At 41.3% G+C, this 22,228-nt stretch overlaps 1 protein-coding gene across 2 annotated transcripts in view; it reads left to right on the forward strand.

Moving 5' to 3' along the window:
• The window catches only part of THSD4 (thrombospondin type 1 domain containing 4), a 664,019-nt gene that overhangs the window by 525,520 nt on the left and 116,271 nt on the right, over positions 1–22,228 (forward strand). For both annotated transcript variants that reach the window (XM_038010111.2, XM_008016049.3), the window contains one exon: positions 15,082–15,286. In XM_038010111.2, coding sequence (XP_037866039.2) covers positions 15,082–15,286 — 205 coding nt within the window. The remainder of the gene's footprint in view (positions 1–15,081; positions 15,287–22,228) is intronic.

Raw genomic sequence — 22,228 nt, forward strand, 5'->3', positions numbered from 1 at the left:
AGAACTTACTATCATGAGAATAGCATGGGGGAAACTGCCCCCATGATTTAATTACCTCCCACCAGGTTCCTCCCACCACACATGAGATTTGGGTGGGGACATAGCCAAAGCATATCATGGGGAAATCCTGGCCTATCATGGAAATCATGATACCATGGTTTTAGATTCCCTTTCTGATCATTGAAGAACATTCTGGAGGCCTGAAGCAGAGTGAGCCACCAGAAGAAACAGAAGCTGTCCAAAATAATTTAAACTCCCAGGCCTTTGGGTTTGCTTTGGGGAGAAAAGCTTTTATCACACCCTTTTGGTGCAATAGAAAATAAAATATTTGGGAGAGGTTTTAGTGCCAGCACTTCAGGCAGTGCATGTAGGCAATGGATAAGAGAGAACTCAAAGCTTCTGGGAAATTGGAGATGTCCCATGCTTATAAAGGGGAAATTCAAGATGTGATTAAGATGACTCCTTTCCAAGAAATATCAGGACAAAGCAAGTACTCAAAAGCTACCCAGTGCCACTTTCCCTCATCCTTCCACCTGTCCAACACATGCACCTTTCAGTGGGTGTTCTGCACTTGCTGGCATCTGCTATTCACTACCATATTCCCTGTTTCAATCACTCCATGAATCTCCTTGCCTCTGTGGCTTCCACCTTAAAACTCTGCTTTTGAGTTTTTGAACTAGATAGGTATGAGCATAGATCCTAGCACTTGGCTGTGTGACCTCAGGCAAGTTACTTAATCTCCTTCTTTCCTCCATTATAAAAATGGTAGTAAATATATTCACCGTATCAGATAACCAACAAATACCAGTTTCATTTCTTTATATTGCGTTTCTTGATGCCCAGGAGCACCTCTGCAGACCTCTCTGAATAGTGGGAGCACACTTTTCTTATGGAACCTAAAGTCACCAGAGTCCATAAGTTGTCAAAATGGAATCCTCGACTCTTTTTGACTTTGGCTCTTTCTCTCTTTTAACCAGAGTATGTTCTCCTCTGCTGGAGAAATGCTTTTCTTTTTACTTCCATATTTGCTGCTGTTTCACATTTTTTAAGTATATTCAAGTCATTCTCTAGCTGAATAACATTCCAAGCAGCTACTGTTTAAGCTGGGAATTGATATCATTTAGTTGTGTTTCTTTGAATTTGCTCTCTACGTTATCTTTAACTTGACTTGAAATAAAACATCATATGCACTGAGTTTCTTCCATGTGTCAGATGCTTTTTACAAACATAAACTGGCTTTATCATCATAAAACCAACCAGTAAATTAGGAGATATAATTAATAAATAGTGTCACTAATTATTATGTATTTTCACTTTATGACAGCAAAGTATTTTTGCTGTCAAAGCATAAGGACACTGGATCATTGTTAAAATCCCTACCTTCACTCAGTTGTCCACTCCTGGAGTAAGGCTTATTCTTGAGCGACTGCAGCCCTAGGCACTCCCTTCCATCCGGAATCAGAGAATCACATATAGGCATAATGCCTCGGAGGAAATAATCAGCTCGTTTAAGTGACAGCTGACATCAGGAGGCCTTTTGAGTCAGAGGAATGACATGATGACAGTAGTGTCTTTGGAAGATAAATTTCACAACCACATGCAGTATAGATTACCTGAAACCACAACATTCAGCCTTGATGCTTACGCATCTGCGGGGCATGATTTAAAAGCTCATAAATACAATCTGGATTTTAAAGAAGGGACTGGTGAAAGTTAAGAATTTCAAGGTTCTACTAAAGAAGGTGAAGGATCAGTGTTTTTCCAACTGGTTTATGTGTCCTAAATATTTATGTATACAAGTGCATATTGTTAGTGCAGTCACTTGGAAGCCACGTGTGGGCAGCAGATCTGCCACTGCCCTACCTTTTGGTTTAAAGTTGCAAGAGAAGGGGAATTCTCGGCCAGCATGAGAATCATTCATCTGGCTGCCACCTGAATTACTGTTAAGTAACACATTGAGTTTGACAGATAACCCTATTCTTAGCCATCCTTCAAGAAAAGCATGAAGGAGCCTTCATGTTTAAACATTTCAGCCAAATTTCTTCCTTCTGACAGTGCATGGAACACAATGTCTTTATTTCCTTATGAAATATTCATATTGGATGTATCTATGGTTAGAAGACAGAATAATAAGAAATTATCTTTATTTAATTTCTTAGTCATTCTGGTCTCAGAGAGCAAGCTCTCAGGTTGGGTAATGACATCGCTCAAGGAACCTGATGTTTTTCCTTGAGTTATAAATACCTCTCAACTTGACAAACCAATAGTTCCCATTCCCAGAATGACAAATGAGAAAAATCATTCCTATTTCAGTGGAGAGTTTCGGATCTAGGAATTTGTTATGGGAGGAAGGGTGGTATTATAGATGTCCCTTCATGGGGGGTAAATCAGCACAATATGGGACTTCAGGGGACTTCAATATGGGAGTGCAATGGAATCAAGCTATAGGAGATGCTGAAGCAATGTGGCCAGGCCTCGTGGGAGGGGAGGCCTTGGATTGGAAGTAAAGCCTATGTGTAAGCCTGTTGGGGAAAGCCCGAGAGCCACCTGAGAGATATAAGTGTATATGTGGCCCTTGGTCAGTCATCTACCAGGCCCGGTTCTTACAAGAAGGGTTTCTGTTGTCCTAAGAGACAATACAACCAGCAGAGGAAAAAGATCCTAGCCTTTGGGGCCAGAAGACACTTATTTCAAACCCACCACCATCACTTCTGTGTGAGCTTTGACCTATTACTTACCTTCTCGGAGCTTTGGCAAAATAGGTATAGTAATTCTTACCACCTGGGGTTGTTGAGAGAATTAGGCAGGATAACATATTAGGTAAGGTGCTGAGCACGTGGTGAGCAGTTCAGTCGTAATAGCTGTCACATATATACATGGGACCTCCTACTGCCTAAATCCCTGGGAGATGCTTGAATGCCCTGACTGCATCTGTTTTCTACCTAAAACTCATCTAAGACCGTGACCCAACATGCCCAACCCATAGGCTCCACCCAGCAGTCTCCCTTGCTCTGTTTCTAAAATGAAAATTATCCCTTTCCAGTTTTTGAGCCTTTCCATAGCTGGTCTCCAAGACAAACCAGGAAAGACTACCAAAAAAAAAAAAAAAATTTAAGTATTTTTTTTATGAGAAAAGTAACAAAGATAAAAGAAATATCTGGAAGCCTTGATCACCATTGTCCCAGACCATTTTTGAAATGCAAATAGATTGTGGCAGTTTACCTATTACAGCTCTGTCTTCAAATACCACTTGAGAATCATGTGTAAAGAAAGTGGGGTTTCCGTGGACAGTGCAAATAGACCAGCCTCCCTTGTTGGTAGAGAAGTATATGTAGCTTGTGTGAAAAAGGGAATCCCATGGCCAGACTGCCAAGGGACGGGTCTCAAGGAGAAAGAAAGGCACATCATTTTACCAGCCCCTACTTTATGCCAGTTCTGAATTAGGTACCTTCATTTACACATTTCATTTAAGCCTCACAAGAGATTTGTAAATTATACTTTGATCCCCTCATTTTACAGGTACAAAACTAGGGCTCAGAAAATGATATCACCTGCAGGTGTAATGTGCATTATTAGGCTCTTAGGTGAACATTCATGTGTCTAGAAGAAAAGATGTTTTGAACATACGGTACATAGAAAAGAAATTTTTGTTAAATTCTTTAAATCCCAGGAAGTGAACTTCAGATTCAAGGTCCTTAGGAGTCCCATCACTCAGAGCTTCTCTTTGGCTCTCCACCATCTCCTCGTTTCTCCTCTCCCTTTCCTCTCTCTCCAGCACTGGAAGCAAAACTAGGCTTTTCTATTTAGCCAGATCTCAGGGGTTTTTTGTTCATTTTTTGTTTTTTTTTGAGATAGAGGTTCGTTCTTATTGCCCAGGCTGGAGTGCAATGGTGTGATCTCAACTCACTGCAATCTCTGCCTCCTGGGGTCAAGTGATTCTCCTGCCTCAGTCTCCCAAGTAGCTGGGATTATAGGTGCCCACCAACATGCCTGGCTAATTTAGTAGAGGTGGGGGTTTCACCATGTTGACTAGGCTGGTCTTGAACTCCTGACCTCAGGTGATCTGCCCACCTCAGCCTCCCAAAGTGCTGGGATTACAGGCATGAGCCACCACACCAGCCTGATAGTTTCTTTTGCTATGCAGAAGCTCTTAAGTTTAAGTAGATCCCATTTGCCAATTTTTGCTTGTGTTGTGATTGCTTTTTGCATCTTTGTCATGAAATCTTTGCCAGTTCCTACGTCCAGAATGCTGTTACATAGGTTGTCTTCCAGGGTTTTTGCAGTTTGGGGTTTTACATTTAAGTCTTTAATCCATCTTGAGTTGATTTTTTTCTATGGTATGAGGAAAGGGTCCAGTTTCAATCTTCTGCATATGGCTAGCCAGTTACGGCAGCAACATTTATTGACCAGGGAGTTCTTTCAGTTCTGTGACAGTTCATTTGCTCTTCAACAATTTCCTGGTGAAAACAGCCAATAAGGAAGTCAGGAAAGGACTGCCAGCTGCAAGAAGTGACTTCTGACATCCAGAGGAGGGACGGCAGAGACCTTCTAGTAGTTGGACCCACTTAATATAGAGGGTGGCAATCTCTCATACCTCAGAATGTTTCTGAGTCATCTAGAGCAAGAGTCAGCAAGTTATAGCCCATGGGCCAAATCTAGCAAGTAAACCAAATCTAGCATGTGAGCCTAATCCACCAGCCACCTGTTTGTGTAAATAAAGTTTTATTGGAACATAGCCATAAGTTGTCCATGGCTGTTCTCACACTGCAACAATCCAGCAGAGTGGCTGCGACAGAGAACCATATGACTGCAATGCCTAAGGTATTTACTCTCTGGCTCTTTACAAAAGAAGCTTCCTGACCCCCAGTGTAGAGCAGTACCTTTCAAACCTGAATGTGCATAGGAATCACCTGAGAATGCTGTTAAACTGCAGGTTCTGATTCAGTAGCCCTGGGAACTGGTGCAAGACTTCTAAAATGCCCCAGATGATGCCTGCGCTGCTGGTCCATGGACCACACTGAGTAACAAGGGGCCAGAGAAAATAAACCAATGCTTATTGTAAGATTCTCCCCCAGGGCCTGAAAGCTTAAGGAGATGAATAACTCCTCCCTTCTCAGGCCCAGTCCCAAGGCGCAAGGCTACTTGTGCCAGCAGCGTCCGCCACCAAAATAGCAGAAGCAGGAAGAGAGCTGGCCAGAAGACACGTACCCCTGAAAATCGAAAAAGAGGCCATCCAGGTACAACGTAGCAGTAATGTCAGACTAGGACACTTCCTGTTTACAGGAGACTGTAAAACGTTTGCCCTGTCCTCACTTGGGCTGACGCCATTTTAGGCCTCAGCCCGCCTGCATCCAGGCGCTCATTAAAACAGCATGTTGCTTCACATTGCCTGGTGTTGTCTGTCGGCACACTCTCAGGGTTCGAACCAATACAAGAACCTTACACTTATTAGTCTTGATTTTTTAAAAAACTGAGAATTATAAAATAGACTTTAGAAGGAGTCCTAGCCAAAAAGCTAAAATAAAAATGCATAGGGTTTTAGAGGAACGTTCCGATGAAAGCATGGGAGAGAATTATTATAACTAAATTTGATGAATTAATTAATGAGTATCAAGATCCATGCTCAGACCCTTGCTGTAAGATGGCGCCTGCCCCCAGTGGAGTTTCTGCCTCAAGAACACTAGTATTCTTCCAGGTTCTCAGGCCAGGAACCGCGATCTTCCTTACTTCACCTTGGATAGAACATCCATCTTCAGTCCAGTTGGCCATTCCTTCAGCGTGATGTTGGTGGGCTCTTGCCCTCCATTCTAATTTCATCTCTGTGGTCCAGGCCTGCATCACTTTGTGCCCATCTTAATGCAGTTGTCTTTGTGTGTCCCAGTCTCCAGTCTCTTCCATCTCCAGTCCATTGCCTGTGTTTGACAGACATCTTCTGAAAAGAGCTTTTCAGCCTGCCGTTTCTCACTCAAGAGTCTTCGGATTTAAGATCCCACACTTTGGTCGCCAGCCTTTTCTCTCATCATCTCTTCCCACTCACCCAGTCCGTCCTCTCAGCCATTCCTGGAGATGGCCCAATGATACCTAAGAAACCCATCCATTCCCCAATGTTGTAACTCATTTACACAGATTTTAAAGCATTTTTCTTGACCATTTTGGAAATTACAAGATCTGAATATTTCACCCACCTTTTTTTTGATGTTCCAAAAAAAACTTTTAAGAAATGAAATCATGCCTTAACAACATGGCAGAAACTTGTACATAAGAGCACAGTAAATATGCAGTCATCCTGGATCTCTGGGTCCACCCTTCTTGTGTTTCTCAACAGTCATTTTTTTTTTTTAATGTTGGATCACTGGTTCTTTTACTTAAACTAGTTGTTTAGGTAAGTACCCTCATGCAAAGGCTTAGAGGTGCCATCTTGTGGAGAAAAATGCTAACAGGCACATTTGGCTGTGCGTTAAGGAAATGACGAGGATGCCAGCGTGAATCTCCATTATTGCCTTCTGGCCATGGGACGGTCCTCTGAGAGCGTTCTGTCTGTGACCTGCAGTGGTAGACTCAGGCCGTCTGCGCTCAGGAGACCCTGTAAATCAGGCCAGTGTGCAAGCAACCTCCATTCTGGATCAGAGTTCATCAACCCAACTTGCTCTTGCCTTTTTGCTGATAACCTGGCTTCCAGAACTCTGCCCTATGGGGTGTAGGCAGTGTCTCTCTGCTCTGTTCTGCAAGGAACTTCCTAGTCTTGACCCCTTATCAGCCCCAAACCGCAGCTTCTAACAGACCCATCCCACGTGGTTTTTTCCTGCTGCCAGCCCCTCCTGGGACACTAAAAAATTACAATAAAATCTGGTCAGACATATTATGATCTCTTTAAACACAATTCACCATACAGCTCTATACATTAAAAGTAAAGTGAAAATTTAGAGGTTTCTAGTATTCTGTACAAAAATATGGTTACCTTACTTTTATAATAGAGCAATTATCACTGTCAAAAGCTATTTCAGGCCTATCTCCTCCTTCCCCCATTTCAATCCATGGAGGAGGAAAATTATGAAAGTAAAGCATTAGGATTTTAGAGTTTGGGATATCGCCACCCTCCAGAGAACAATGACCCTAGTGGGAATTGCGGGAGGTGGCAATTATCTTACAGCATATGATATGTTTACCTCTCGGGACTCCTTTCTTCAGATTTGTAAACATAGCTGCAGTTGATTCTTACCCAGTTTTATCCTACAAGAGCGCCAATATTTTCTTCCATCTGAGTCCTTCGATAAGATGCTATCCTATTATAAACTAGGATGAGGTACTGAAAAGTGACAACCATAAGCTTGATTAAAACCAGATCACTCGTTTTACAATTGCTTTCGTTTAGGAAGCCAACATACCTTTTATCCCATGGACCATTTCTTCTCTTCAAATGAATGGTATTGTCAATTTGATCTCCATTGATTCCTGTTTCCAATTTAATTTTGTGTATATAAAGCAAATTTCCCTCCCTTTAAACATGGCAGGATGCTTCATATCAGAGCTGTACCTCCTTTAAAAAAAAAATTGGGGGCACCAGAAGGGACCTTAGAGATGAGCCAGTTTGAAGAGCAAGTTGGTCCCGTGACTTTGATCTTTTGATTCCTCAACCAGCTGCTCTTTCATTCGACACTTACTAAACACCTACTCTGTCCTAGGTACTGTGCTCTTTGCAATACATAATCATACTCATGCTGAAGTTAAGCCAAGAGGCATTCTTAAAGAACGCGAGAAGGTTTGATAGCAGTAAGGAACTGTTTTTGGAAATTGGATAATTAAGTGTTCTTTGCTTATTAGCTTCTCTGACATTTACAAAGGCTGTTCATGTGCTTCTATGGAATTGCCATCATTTTAAAGCTTTCTGGGGAATCTGTCATGTGTTCCTAGGTGTCCCATGAGCTTTGGAATAAAGAGCAGTGATTCTCAACTGAGGGTGATTTTGTTTCCATGGGGAACATTTGGCAATGTTTGGAGACATTTTTGTTTGTCACACTGAGAGGGATGCTCCTGGCATCTGGTGGATGGAAGCCAGGGATGCTGCTAAACATCCTACAATGCATAAGGCAGCCCCCATAAGAAAGACCTTTCAGGACCAAAACATCAGTAGAGCTGGAGTTGAGAAGCCCTCACCTTGAAGAAGAAGAGCAGGCAGGAGGGTGAAAAGCTAGGCTTCTAAACCCTGACAGTCCTTCAACCAAAGCAGTTCTGCTTTTCTCATTTTACGTGGTGGAGCTTTGGATTTCCACATGAGATTTTATTTTTGAGGTACATTTTTTCTACTTAAAAAAGTTGAAGACTACTGTGGAAGATAGCTCTCTGTCTTCTGTTTTACAATTGAGTCACTTTGGAACAAATCAAGTGGATGTATATGATACAGGATGAGGGCAATCGGGTAGATTTGGAAGTGTCTACCTGAGCTTGGTTTTGGCTGCACAGGACTCTGCCCATCTCCCTCTCGACATTTACAAACAATATTGAAGTGATTTGATTGTGTCTGACTCTCATTTTAGACCAGGGATTGGCAATTTTTTTTCTGTAAAGGGCCAAATCTAAATACTTTAGGCTTTGTAGACTTTACTGTTTGTGTTGCAACTACTCAACCTGCTGTTGCAGCACAAAAGCAGCCGTAGACAATAACTAAACGAAGGGGAGTGTTTGTGTTCTAATAAATCTTTATTTATAAAAACAGGTTGTGGGCCAGATTTGGCCTACTAGCTACAGTTTGCTGACCCCCGATTTAGACTGTAAATAGGAACCTTGTTTGTTTTACCTTCATGTCTCTGCTGCCTACCACTGCATTGGCACATAGTTGAGGTTGGCTCGGGAAACATTTACTGAACTATGTTGAAGGTCAGTTTTACAGGCGTAAGTGTTAGAAGATTTTAATGAGAATAACAACTGGAAAAAGATCCACCCAGAATAGATTAACTGTTTCCTTATGTTGAACATTTAGGATGTTTCCAATTTTTTATTAATAATACTGTGATGAGCCCTTCATGCAGAAACTGTTGGCCTGATTTCTTATTTCCTAGCATAAATTCCTAGAAGAAGAATTTACTGGATCAAACGGTCTATACTGCTAAATTGCTTTCCAGGAAGGTGGTATTGATCTACATTCCTAACAGTAATAACAGGAAGATATTTATCATATGCAAAGGATTTCTTTCAACAGAATGTCATGAGTAAACATTCTGGCATCCATATGCATTTCCACGAATTAGCTCACTGTAAATATAAGTAAATTGGTGTCAGCTACTAATCATTTTAATATTCTCCCATACTGTTCTACCAGCATGATTATTAAGGCACGTTGTTTTACCTGTGGGGGTCATCTAGCCAAACAGTTGAGGTTACCCTGTCTCATATGTTTATTGAGCACACACAGACACATCTGCTTCCCATTAGGGAATCAGGACCTCCACTATCTGAATGCCTGGCACCAGCCTACCCTGCCGTGACGGACAGAGGCCTCCTCCCTGTGAAATTCACCTCCAAATATGTCATCCAGATTGCTCATTTCCCTCAGGAAATTTCATTCAGGTTAATTTTGGCACACAATTGGGGGTAATTCTTGAGCAATTTCTCCTGTGATGGCTTGCAGTGTGTAAAATTTTCCTACAACGTGTTACAAAAATCACTGGAAAAAATACAAAGGACATCTGATGGTTATCCACTGGTCTTTGTAACAGCAAGAAATATCTATTTTGAACTGCAGTACATGATGAGCAAGAAACATAAAATAAAGGTAGATCAGAGAGTAGATGTTCTTTCTGGCCTTTTTCAATGGGTGCTGTTTGAGCAGTGAGAATATAGAAGCTGTGCAAGGTGTCTTGACTTTATGGTGAACCTTGGTAATTTTTGTTTTGTTCTTTGCTGTTCAAAGTTTTCTGAATTTCACCAAATGAAGAAGAGAATATTTCTGACTCAGAAGTAGTAGAAAGTGTTACAGAAGTAGGGGTGGGTCCAGGTGGTTATATGATGATGGGATTTACTTAAAAGTGAATAGACTTCAGACAAAATCAAATACATGAAGACAATGATGACAAAACCCAGCATTTTCTGCGAAGCCACCATATTGCAGCATTCTGCTAAGTACCTTCTGTGTTTCCCTCATTTGATTTTCCCAACAGTCCTAAGGGGTAGCTGCTCCATCCCTATCCAGGCAGAAAAAAAATCCCAGGGTTCAGAACAACTCATCAAAATGTCCAAAGATACAGCACTCATCAGCGGCAGACAGCACAAGAACGCAGATTCTCTTGCCCACCCTAAGCACCCCCGATGACACTGCAGTGGTGCCTCTGAAAGAGACTAAGCATAGGTCAGCACGAAGTCTTCCCTGTCAGTGACCAATTGATCAGCCTCCTGATACACAAACCAGAATTCAGGCCAGATTGGTTTCTGAACACTGTGCTTGGGAAGAAGATCTGGATGATGATGGAAATGTTTTCAGCACCTACCTCAAAGACAAGTGACCAATCCAGCATCACACAGCAAGCCAGGGACTGGGCCAGGACTGCACCCCAGGTTTTCTGGTTCCCAGCCCAACATTCTTTCCATTATTACAAACTGTTTTTCCTGATAAATGACATCAGCTAATGATTATACCTAATGATTATACGGCTGTGTCTTGGAGGAGAATATCAGCTGCTTTAAAGAAAGTCATAGCACGTAATCTATACATGTGATAATAATTCGTGAAACATCAAAAAAAGTGCATCTAAAAGATGACAGATACAAACAAGGCCTATCCTTAAGTTAATAGTATTATACTTCTGTCAATGGCATACAAAGTTTTGACAAAGTGCTTTGTTTATGCAAGATATTATCATTAGGGAAAGCTGGGTAAAAGACCACTGAAACTCTCTGCACTCATTTTAAACTTCTTCTGAGTCTTACACTATTTCAAAATAAAACATTATAACAATAAGAAAGTAACGCAATAGGAAGATGGGCTGGAATATGTGTTCCCACACTGTGTGTAAAGTATAATGTTAAAAGAGCCAGTGTAAGAGAGATACATAATGGGGTTGGTCCCTCATAATCCTGCAAGAGGAGAAAGTCAGAGTCACTTCTAGGCCAGGCTCTCTCCAGTCTTCATGGTAACCATGCTTTGAACTTGTTCCTCTGCACCTAGGTCACTGCCACTACTCCTTCAACAAAGCTAGAACCCTCAACACGACCTCTGATCCTTTGACCTCCAAACTTTTACCTAATGGTTAAAAACATGGCCTTTGGTTTGGGGCCTGGGTTTAAATCCCAGCTCTACCTATTATTTGCATTTTAGCCTTGGGCAAGTTACCTAACCTCTCTTCTAAGTCTTAGTTTCCTATAAATTTCAGCAATCTCACAGATGGCTTTTTAGGATTAAATGGAAAAACATGTATGTTTCAGAGGACCTAGAAGATATTAAAGACTATAAATGTTAGACATGATAATGTTGAGGAAGATGGCAAGGAGGAGGATGAGGACAGTCACAAAGTCCTGTTCATTTTGCATTGTAAGCATCTCTCAAATCCCTTCACACCATCCCCATTCCCCTCATTCAGGCTGGGATATTGCAACATCCTCCAGACTCTATGTACCCAATTGTTAATTATCGACTTTCTAAAGGAGATTTGATCCTGTCCAGCATGACATAGAGCATGCAGGGGTTCCTCGTTGCCTGATAGCTTGTGATTCTCTGTGTGTATGTCTGATTGCTCCTGTTAGACTCAGATTCCCAAAGTCAGGACCTGTATCTGATTCACCTTGGGATTTTCTGGGCAACCTTTTCAGTGTAGTCACTCAACAGTATCAGTGATGAAATACATCTTTACGTGTTTCAATCTTGTCATGGCAGGTCCTTCATATCATTCAGATCCTAGTCCAGAGGTCATTCCCCAGCCATGCCCTCCTAGACATCCAGTCCAAATCGTCCCTCATTACATCATCTGATCTTCACAACAGCCCTGTGCAGGAGAAGGGACAGTTGTCATGTGTGTAATTTGCCCTTGGCCTCAGCTATATATTAAGGTATTGAATATATGTTGTCTGCCTAGTTCTCATTCTGGAGTTGTCCCTCTTGCTTTGTGAAGTAAAGGAGAGATATTTGGTAACTCCATGGGAACTCAGTCACTTAGAGGCCTGGGTAGCCACTAGACCACTGAAGAGTGCTCCTAGTGTGTTCTAAGGAAGCTATTGATCATGGCTCCGGGGAAACAGGCTGTCATCTTTAGTTCTTGGAGCCACATCCTTTTGCAGCCACATGCTTCACTGAAACCAATCTCCAGGCTACTTGGACATCTACCAGGAAAAACTCTTGCAGCTTTTCCTTCCCATGTCTGGATTGATCTAGAGCAACCATGCTGTGCAGGAAATCTGGTGGGGGTGGGTCCATCAAATTGTGCAGAGCATTTTCATATAACGTCTGATTGACAAGATGAAATGACATTTTGTCTGTGTCTGTGGTTATCTGAAGCTGTCCATGCATGTGTAATTTCCTTGTGATACTTCCATTCTAACTGGGCTGGGGCTGAGGAGTCATGTGACGTCTGTCCCATCTTTGGCGACTCTCATTCATTCTTGAAATATCTCCTACACCCTAGTTATAGGAGAGAGACTCACTGGATGGTTCGTTGTCCTCACCCTAGGTGAGGCCCGCTCCACACAGCCATTGCTATCACCGAAAAGCAGGTCTGAGCATGGCTCTCCCCTTGTCCAGACATCTGCGGGTTGCTAATGCCATAGGATGAAAAGCTAATTCTTCAATCTGGCAAACAAGATTCTTGACAAATTCCGCTGAACTCTCCAGCCTCGTATTGTCCCTCCCAGCAGGCTTGCACTTCAGCCGTGTCATTCTGTGTTCTTTCCTACCTGTGTACACATTGCTCCCTTTAACAGAAGGACCCCTATGAGAATGAGCTCAGTCTGGACAAGTCGAGTCCAGGGGTAGCAGCAACAGACTGGAGGCTGGGAAGAGAGGGAGTGTGATATGTCATTAGACAAGGCAGGCAATGGGTGTTGACCACCTCTCCTGTCCACCTGCCCTCTTGATGAAGTCAGAGGCATCTCCTTGATTCAGTTGGAATCTTGCCTTGATAACATGGGTTCTACTATTCAAAACCCCTGTTGCTGGTGACATTTTTTTTTTGTTTCAAAGCAAGGGAGAATTCAAGGGGGGTGGAGCTATGGATATCATGCATGGAAAACATACTCCTTATTTTTTCTGCTAAAATGTGCATGGGGCAGGGTGAGAAGGATTTGAGGGAGGAGAAATACATAGCAAACATGGCATTTGGAAAGGCTAATTGGATGTGGATGAACATATTGAGATGATGTCCTATTACTGTCAGAGGTAATGTTTTCCAGAGACGCTATTTGTGAAGAGAGACCAGTCATTATTGACGGGTCAATGTGCGCTTGGGAATATGGAAGCAATAATGCAGAAGGGCAGTGCCTGCAGAAAGGTTTCAATCAGGCATGCAGCTAGAGGGGAAGGAATGAGCACCTTTGGACTGGACTCTGCCCACAGGATTTGACCTATAGGACCTACATGAAGAGACCCAGGGTTGCATAACAAAATCTAAAGTGGACTTTGACTGGTTGCTGATCACTTTGCCTTTGAGGTGTGTTCTAATTATTGCAGTTAGAATGCAAGAAAGAGACAAGCCTGTGATTTGGAGAACATGTGTCTCAAGAATTAGAATACCATTCTGATTTCAAGTATCTTTCCATATCCTCATGACCCAGTGAATAATCCTGTACTCACAACATTTCATTGTCCAAACCATAATCTACTCAATTCCATCTGCTCATGGAAAAGTGACAGAATTCTTTGTTCAGAACATGAGTCCCAATGTTAGATTCGGGAAACATGATCCTGAGCCCTATGAGGTCAGGAGTGGAAAGCTGCAGAAGTGGAAAAAGAGTTTGTGAAGATCATTCCATTTTGTTCCAAAGTTTAATTTTTGGTTTTTAAAAATAAGGCCTGCTCTGTTGCCCAGGCTGGAGTACAATGATGCAGTCATAGCTCACTGTAACCTCATACTCCTGGCCTCAAGTGATCCTCCCACCTCAGCCTCCTGAGTAGCTGGGACTACAGGTGTGTGCCCTCATACCTGGTTAATTTTTCATTTTTTGTAGAGACTAGATCTCACTGTGTTGCCCAGGCTAGTCTCAAAGTCCTGAGCTCAAGCAGTCCTCTTGCCTCAGCCTCCTAAAGTGCTGAGATTATAGACATGAGCCACCATGTCTGGCCCAAAGTTTAATTTTTGTATGCAACATAAAATGGTCCCAACAGAAACATGAATGAGGAGGGAGAGATAAAGCAAAAAGATCCTAGAATGCGTAATGGGAAGATTCCTTTTGTGGGGGGAGGGAATTCAGGAAAGTCAGAATTCCTTTATACAGTGATGAGACCGGCTCCACAAACAGCACTCTGTGATTTAGCAGGTTATGATCCCATTTGTTGATGTTTCTGGCTCTTGCTTGCCTTCGTCCTTCTGCTCTGGGAAAAGTGCTCTGGGGTAACAAGAAAAAGTCCTGTTTCTCAGGCCTCTAGAGCCACAGTTACCAGTAGAGTTTCAGCTCCCAAACAATTCAATTTCCTAAGAAACTGGTCTGGGGAACACTACTTTTGGTGATACTTTGCTAAGTGTAGCATATATGAGAAGACTTGGGGGCAAACCCCAGTTTCAGGTGCGGTGCTTGTCATGATTCCAGAGAGATTCTTTGTATAAAAATTCCAGCACAGACCATCTTCTCCCCTCCCAGAGTCCAACGGAGATTTGTAAAACAACTTCACTGTACAACATGTTTAAGTAAATTTCTAGCACCCTACATCTTCCCTAGTCTTTTCCCCAGTGTTATTTTTCTCCTGATCATTTACCACCACCAGATAAACTCTGTTCTTTATTTACTTATCTGGTTTACTGTCTGTGGCTCCCACCCCACTCCTAGAATGGACATTTCATAAATAGCTGGAAAAGAAGTTTCTTGCCTAGAGATCTTTTCCCCTCCTTCCTCCTGCCTGCTCCTGATACATACTGTAAGAGTCTTTTGTTTTCTGCCTATTTGCAGAGCATTGGCTGTGATGACTACCTAGGCTCCGACAAAGTCGTGGACAAATGTGGGGTGTGTGGAGGAGACAACACGGGCTGTCAGGTTGTGTCGGGCGTGTTTAAGCACGCCCTCACCAGCCTGGGCTACCACCGCGTCGTGGAGATTCCCCAGGGAGCCACAAAAATCAACATCACGGAGATGTACAAGAGCAACAACTATTTGGGTAAGCTCGATCTTTTTCCAGAGAAAGCCATCTGTCCCTGCCAGATGATGTATTCCTTCAGAACTGTGAGATAGACACAGCAGTGTCCGAGAGTCCTGGGGCATGCAGACAGTGTCCCTGGGGAATGCCAAAGTACCGCCTGGCCTGCGCCTTGAAATGAGAAGCTTGGGTGGAGAACGTTAAAAAAAAAAAAAAAAAACAGTCCTTCTTGCAGATAAATATTTAATATCTATACATTTAAACCAGCCTTTGCTTCTCCCAAGAGAAACATGGTTATAAAGTGGATAACAGCCCAAACCATTGCTCTAAGATGGGAGAAGCTCTTTGCAAAGTGCGGAGACCAGCCAGTGTTTGTTCTGTTGGGATTTGAGGTGGCCAGGGACAATTGATCCTGTCTATGCCTTCACTCCCTGGAGGTCTAAAGCAAAAGCCATTTTTCTCCTCTTTCTGCCTCATCTGCCTGGGACAGCAGACCTATACATAGTAGTGTGCATGTCTTCTGAAAAGCTGTGGAATCTTCCAGCAATCATTTTGGGCAATATCAATATTGAGAGGCCATTTTTAACCCATTTTTGTAAAAAGATCTTTATTGATACTTCCTTCTGGACTTTTGAGCTATTTGCATTCTATCTGATAAAAACCACAAACCGGTAGACCAAATTACTCTTTTTTTTTTTGAGACAGACTCTCGCCCTGTCACCCAGGCTCGAGTGCAGTGGTGCGATCTCAGCTCACTGCAGCCTCCGCCTCCCAGGTTCAAGTGATTCTCCTGCCTCAGCCTCCTGAATAGCTGGGACCACAGGCATGCACCACCACGCCCAGCTAATTTTTGTATTTTTAGTAGAAATGGGGTTTCACCATGTTGGCCAAGCTGGTCTTGAACCCCTGGCCTCAAGTGGTCTGCCCGCCTCGACCTCCCAAAGTGCTGGGATTACAGGCATGAGCCACCACGCCTGGTCTTGAACAAATTACTTTTTACGAATTTCTAATACATATAAGCATGTACAAATCAGTTAACAAAATAATATAAGGGAGCCATTTGTTTAAGCTACTTAATGAATGGCAATATTCATTTTTATCTTTTAATTATTTATTGAACAGGAACTTACCTACCTAACACAAACTATGCGTCAGGCACTATTCTTAATGCTTTACATGCATTCAATCTTTGAATTATCTCAACAGGGAAAAGAAGCTATTCCCATCCCCATTTTACATATAAGAAAGCAGGCACAGAGAGATTATGTACTTTGCCAAGGTCACCGTGCCATAACGAGGTGGAGGTGAGGTTGAGACCCAGGCAGTCTAGCTCCAGGTGTGGTAGCCTGTCAAGAGATGATATCCATGGGCAGCCTCGGAACCTGAGTTCCTCTGGTGTGCCACTGGCCATGCAGCAGTCAATGGCTGCAGCAGTTTAAAGACTATTATGTCTGCAACTTTCAAATATCACGATCACCCAGAAGTTAACTCCAGACCCAGGAGCTCCATATTCTGCAGCTCTTCCTTCCCCAGCTAGTCAAATGCAGCCAAAACGAACTTGGTTTTATTGGGGGGAGGAGAAAGGGATGGCAGATGGGACTCTGAGACAAACCCAATCAAAGAAAAACTGCTCAATTTGTTCCGGCAAACCCAGGAGCCACTAGAGTGGCAGAAAACCTAGTTTCCCAGTGAGTGCTTTGTATATTCTTTTTAATAGTGAAAAATAGTGTTTGTGTGTTTCCTCCTTTCTTTTGTACTGCTATGAGATCACATCTCCATAAACATCATGCCTCCTAGAACGGGAAATGTTCTTCTGGGGATTATTTGAAGAGTGATTGTGTTCAAATGTACTGGCAAACAATGCCACTTTTGTTAGTTTTGTGTTGCTTTTAGTACGTTTTCCTTGGCTATAGTTAGTTCTGTTCTGTAAGCAGTTTTCAAGCTGTGCCCCCTGAAGAAAAAATAGACAGCTGGGTGAATATCCACTGGATGTCTGAATGGAGGAAGCTCTCAAAGCCTTGTTGTTTTCATCTGGAGTATGGGAATAAGAATCTTCACCTTATAAGTAGTCATGCGATTCAATAGGATAGCAGATATTTAAGACTCAGCAGAGCCCCTGACACCTATTAGGCAGTTGAAAAATGTTCATTCCCTTTCTTTTGTCTCAGAGAGATTGTCAGTTTTGATTCCATCAAAATTGTGGAATAAACATTTCCTCTTTCCCTAAAATAGATGAAGGGAAGGCAGAGGGAAAATGGAAGTACCAAGAGTCAGTGAGGGGCAGGCAGGGTGGTTCATGTCTGTAATCCCAGCACTATGGGAGGCCAAGGCGGGAGGACTGCTTGAAGTCAAGAGTTCGCAACCAGCCTGCGTAACATCAAGTGAGACCACATCTCTACAAAAAAAATTAAAAATCAACCAGATGCGGTGACACATGCCTATAGTCCTAGCTACTTGGGAGGCTTAGGCATGAGGATCACTTGGGCCCAAGAGGTCAAGGCTGCAGTGAGTTGTAATCGTGCCCCTGCACTCCAGCCTGGGCAATAGAGCAAGACACTATCTCAAAAAAAAAAAAAAAAAGAAAGAAAAGAAAAAAGTCAATGGAGAGGTGATTCGAAAAGTCAAGTTCAACTTCCTGTGCCCAGAGATCAGTGGGGTGCACATGAAATTGGTAGCATCCATGGCAGTATTACATGAGGAGGTCCTGTGTGCAAAGGAGAGAGAGCAGAAACAAAAGAGCAGGCTCTAGTGAAAGCAGATTCCAGAGGTGACGAACAGAGATTCCTTCTATAGCACTTACATCACCTGGGGTGCTTTGTATATTCTCCTCTTTTTAAAAAATTGATCTATAATTCACATGCCATAAAATTCACCCTTTTAAAGTGTACATTGGTTATGGCCCTTTTCTCTTCACAGGTGTTCTCTTTACCAAACCCACTATTCCTGCTCTGTGAAGTCTGTATATTTTAAAAGTAAATATACATGAGATTGCTTGAGATCATATAGAAACCATTACCAGGTATATCTAGCTATTCTGAACTCTTTGACAGCTATTTTTTACACTGTACGTTGTCAAACACTGAAACCTTTTCCAAAGAGATATGTGGTAGGTTTCTCCACAATTTTCTAGGTAACAATGAAGGTTCTGGTTTTCTTACCTTGTGAATTCTGGCTATGAAAACAGTATTTTCTATAAAACTTGATTCGATACACAAAATTTACTCAGCTATTTGCATAAGTTTGGTCTGCAAAATAAGCAATATAAAGGAAATGAACACTTCATGTTTGTATCATTGCTTTCAAGATTTCAGAACTTTTTTTGTTTTTGAGACGGAGTCTTGCTCTGTCGCCCAGCCTGGAGTACAGTGGTGCGATCTCAGCTTACTGCAAGCTCCACCTCCCAGGTTCGTGCCACTTTCCTGCCTCAGCCTCCTGAGTAGCTGGGACTACAGGTGCCCGCCACCACGCCTGGCTAATTTTTTGTATTTTTAGTAGAGACGGGGTTTCACCATGTTAGCCAGGATGGTCTTGATCTCTTGATCTCGTGATCCACCCGCCTCAGCCTCCCAAAGTGCTAGGATTACAATATTTTTTTTTAGTTTCCTGTTGTTTCCAGAATTACCTTTAGTTATTTGTAATGCAAATAAAACTTTCCCTGTGAAATATTTGGTATTTTTTTTAAATGACAGATTCCCCAGTAACAATAGAAAATAGATTTCTATGAAAAAGGCAGACCTGTATTATTAATGCTGAAGATGATGATTCAATCACCTCATTTAATCTTATTTTTTACTTTTATTTTAGCTTCAGGGGTACATGTACAGATTTTTATATAGGTAAACTCATGTCACAGAGGTTTTTTGTACAGATTGTATCTCCAGGTACTAAGCCTAGTACCCAATAGTTATTTTTTCTGATCCTCTTCCTCCTCCCACCCTCAAGTAGACCCTAGTGTCTGTTGTTTCTCTCTGTGTGTCCATGTCTTCTCATCATTTAGCTCCCACTTGTAAGTGATAACATGTGGTATTTGGTTTTCTGTTCCTGTGTGGTTTTCTAAGTATAATGATCTCCAGCTTCACCCATGTTCCTGCAAAGGACATTGTCTTATTCTTTTCTATGACTGCATAGGGTTCCATGGTATATAGATACCACATTTTCTTTCTCTGATCTGTCATTGTTGGGCATTTAGGTTGATTCCATGTCTTTGCTATCACGAATAGTGCTGCAGTGAACATATGCATGCTTGTGTCTTTATGGTAGGATGATTTACATCCTTTGGGTATATACCCAGTGAGGGATTGCTGGGTTGAATGGTAGTTCTGTTTTTAGCTCTTTGAGGAATCACCACACTACTTTCCACCATGATTGGAAAGTATTTACACTTCCAGCAACAGTGTATAAGTGTTCCCTTTTCTCCATGACCTCGCCAGCATCTGTTCTTTTTTGACTTTTTATTAATAGCCATTATTCTGACTGGTGTAAGATGGTATCTCATTGTGGTTTTGATTTGCATTTCTCTAATGATCAGTGATATTGAGCTTTTTTGCATATGCTTGTTGGCCATACATATGTCATCTTTTGAAAAGTATGTCTTCTGTTCATGTCTTTTGCCCACTTTTTAATGGTTTTTTTTTTTCTTGTAAATTTGTGAAAGTTCCCTATAGATGCTGGATATGAGACCTTTGTCTGATGTATAGTTTGCAAATATTTTCTCTCATTCTGTAGGGTATCTGTTTACTCTGTAGATAGTTTCTTTTGCTGTGCAGATGCTCTTAAGTTTAATTAGATCCCATTTGTCAATTTTAGCTTTTGTTTCAATTGCTTTTAGCATCTTCAGCATGAAATCTTTGCTAGTTCCTGTGTCCAGAATGGTGTTACCTAGGTTGTCCTCTAGGGTTTTATAGTTTTGGGTTTTACATTTAAGTCTTTAATCCATCTTGAGTTGATTTTTATATATGGTGTAAGCAAGGGGTCCAGTTTCAATCTTCTCCATATGGCTAGCCAGTTCTCCCAGCATCATTTATTGAAGAGGTAGTCCTTTCCCCATTGCTTGTTTTTGTCAGCTTTGTTGAAGACCAGATAGTGGTAGGTGTGTGGCCTTATTTCTGGGCCTTATTTCTCTATTCTGTTCCACTGGTCTATGTGTCTGTTTTTGTACCAGTACCACTCTGTTTTGATTACTGTAGCCCTGTAATATAGTTTAAAGTCAGGTAACATGATGCTTCCAGCCTTGTTCTTTTTGCTTAGGATTGCCTTGGCCTTTGGGGCTCTTTTTTTGTTCCATATGAATTTTAAAATAGTTTTTTCTAGTTCTGTGAAGAATTTCATTGGGAGTTTGGTAGGAATAACATTGAATCTGTAAATTGCTTTAGGCAGTATGGCCATTTTAATGATATTGATTCTTCCTATCCATGAGCATGGAATGTTTTTCCATTTGTTTATGTCATCTCTGATTTCTTTGAGTGGTGTTTTGAATTAAAGTTTCAGATATCTTTCACCTCCCTGGTTAGCTGTATTCCTCAGTATTTTATTCTTTTTGAATCAACTCATTTTAAATGATTTTTAAAGCCCTCAATATTTAAATGAGCATCCCTAGGATTCTCTTTTTTTTTTAACTTTTAAGTTAAGGGTACAAATGTAGGTTTGTTACATAGTTAAACTTGTGTTATGGGGGTTTGTTGTACAGATTATTTCATCACCCAGGTATTAAACCCAGTACCCCTATTTTTCCTGATCCTCTCCCTCCTCCCACCCTAGACTTCTCACTTAGTTCATAATAGTAGTCATACCACACATATGTAATACTTTAATCTCCAAAGCATTTTCACATACGTGTCGTTCTGATCTTTAACACTGGACATTATTTATTAATACTTTGCTTATTTCAAAAAGCTTTAGACTTACTAAAACTTGCTAAAGGTATAATTATAGAGTTAAGATATGAAAATTGAAATTTAAAACTTAAAAACTAAATAGAAAAAGGAGGTATGTATTCCAGAAACATTGGCTGATACGTTTATAGTGATGGTACATTAAACTTAACTCTGAGTTTCTGGCTTAATTTAGTTTGACCATCAAGGTCTAGCCTACTAGACTCAGATTCTGAAGGCCTTGGGTCTGGCCCCTTCCCAGCCATAACTCATAGGAGGAGTGGCCTATGTAGAGCTGGGGGAAGAGGCCAACTCACTACAATGCTTACTCTTTTTTCCAAGCAAAGCTAGAGAAATCATAACATTTAATGGTGCACATATTTCAGGAGATAAGATGTTTATTCATCTTATTTGTGGTTGTAAACCAATGAAACTCTGCAGACTTGAGCTCCAAATTTCTGTTTATTTGAATTTGTTTACATGCTCCAAAATATAGACTGTTTCATGAGTTCTAGAGTCCTAAATTTTTTTTTAATGGGAAAGACTTTAGAACTCCTATATCTAGTGTAAGCTATGAATTCTCCTTTTGTATGTGAATTATTCTGAACTCTGCCATTTGGGGGAAAAAATGTTTATTTAAATGATTGACATTTTGTATTACTTGCCTTTTTCTTAATAAAAGATATTGCAAAATTATTTTAGCTGAAATATCAAAGTTTGGCATAGTTCAGTCAGTTCAGTTTACTAATGTCATTATGCAACAGTTAAGAAATCAGACATAAAAGCATACCCAAGCACAAATTGATTATACAAGACATGTACTACCTGCCAACATGTTAGACTGTCATAGAGTTTTAGACTTGGAAGGAATTTTTAAAGATCTGTAAGCTTTCAAAAATAAACTGGCAGTATGCTTACTTTTAAGCATGTTCTCCTAAAAGTTTTAAACAACAATAATGGCCAGCATTGAAAAAAGTCAAGTATTATGGATCACCTATAATTTGCAAGCTTTAATTTATTCATTGAACAGCTTTCTTTACGGGAAACATTGGACTTTTAAATACTATGATGTCTTACATTTGTATGACAATTA

The sequence above is a fragment of the Chlorocebus sabaeus genome, chromosome 26 (assembly GCF_047675955.1).
Source record: "Chlorocebus sabaeus isolate Y175 chromosome 26, mChlSab1.0.hap1, whole genome shotgun sequence".
In the NCBI taxonomy this organism is placed as follows: domain Eukaryota; kingdom Metazoa; phylum Chordata; class Mammalia; order Primates; family Cercopithecidae; genus Chlorocebus; species Chlorocebus sabaeus.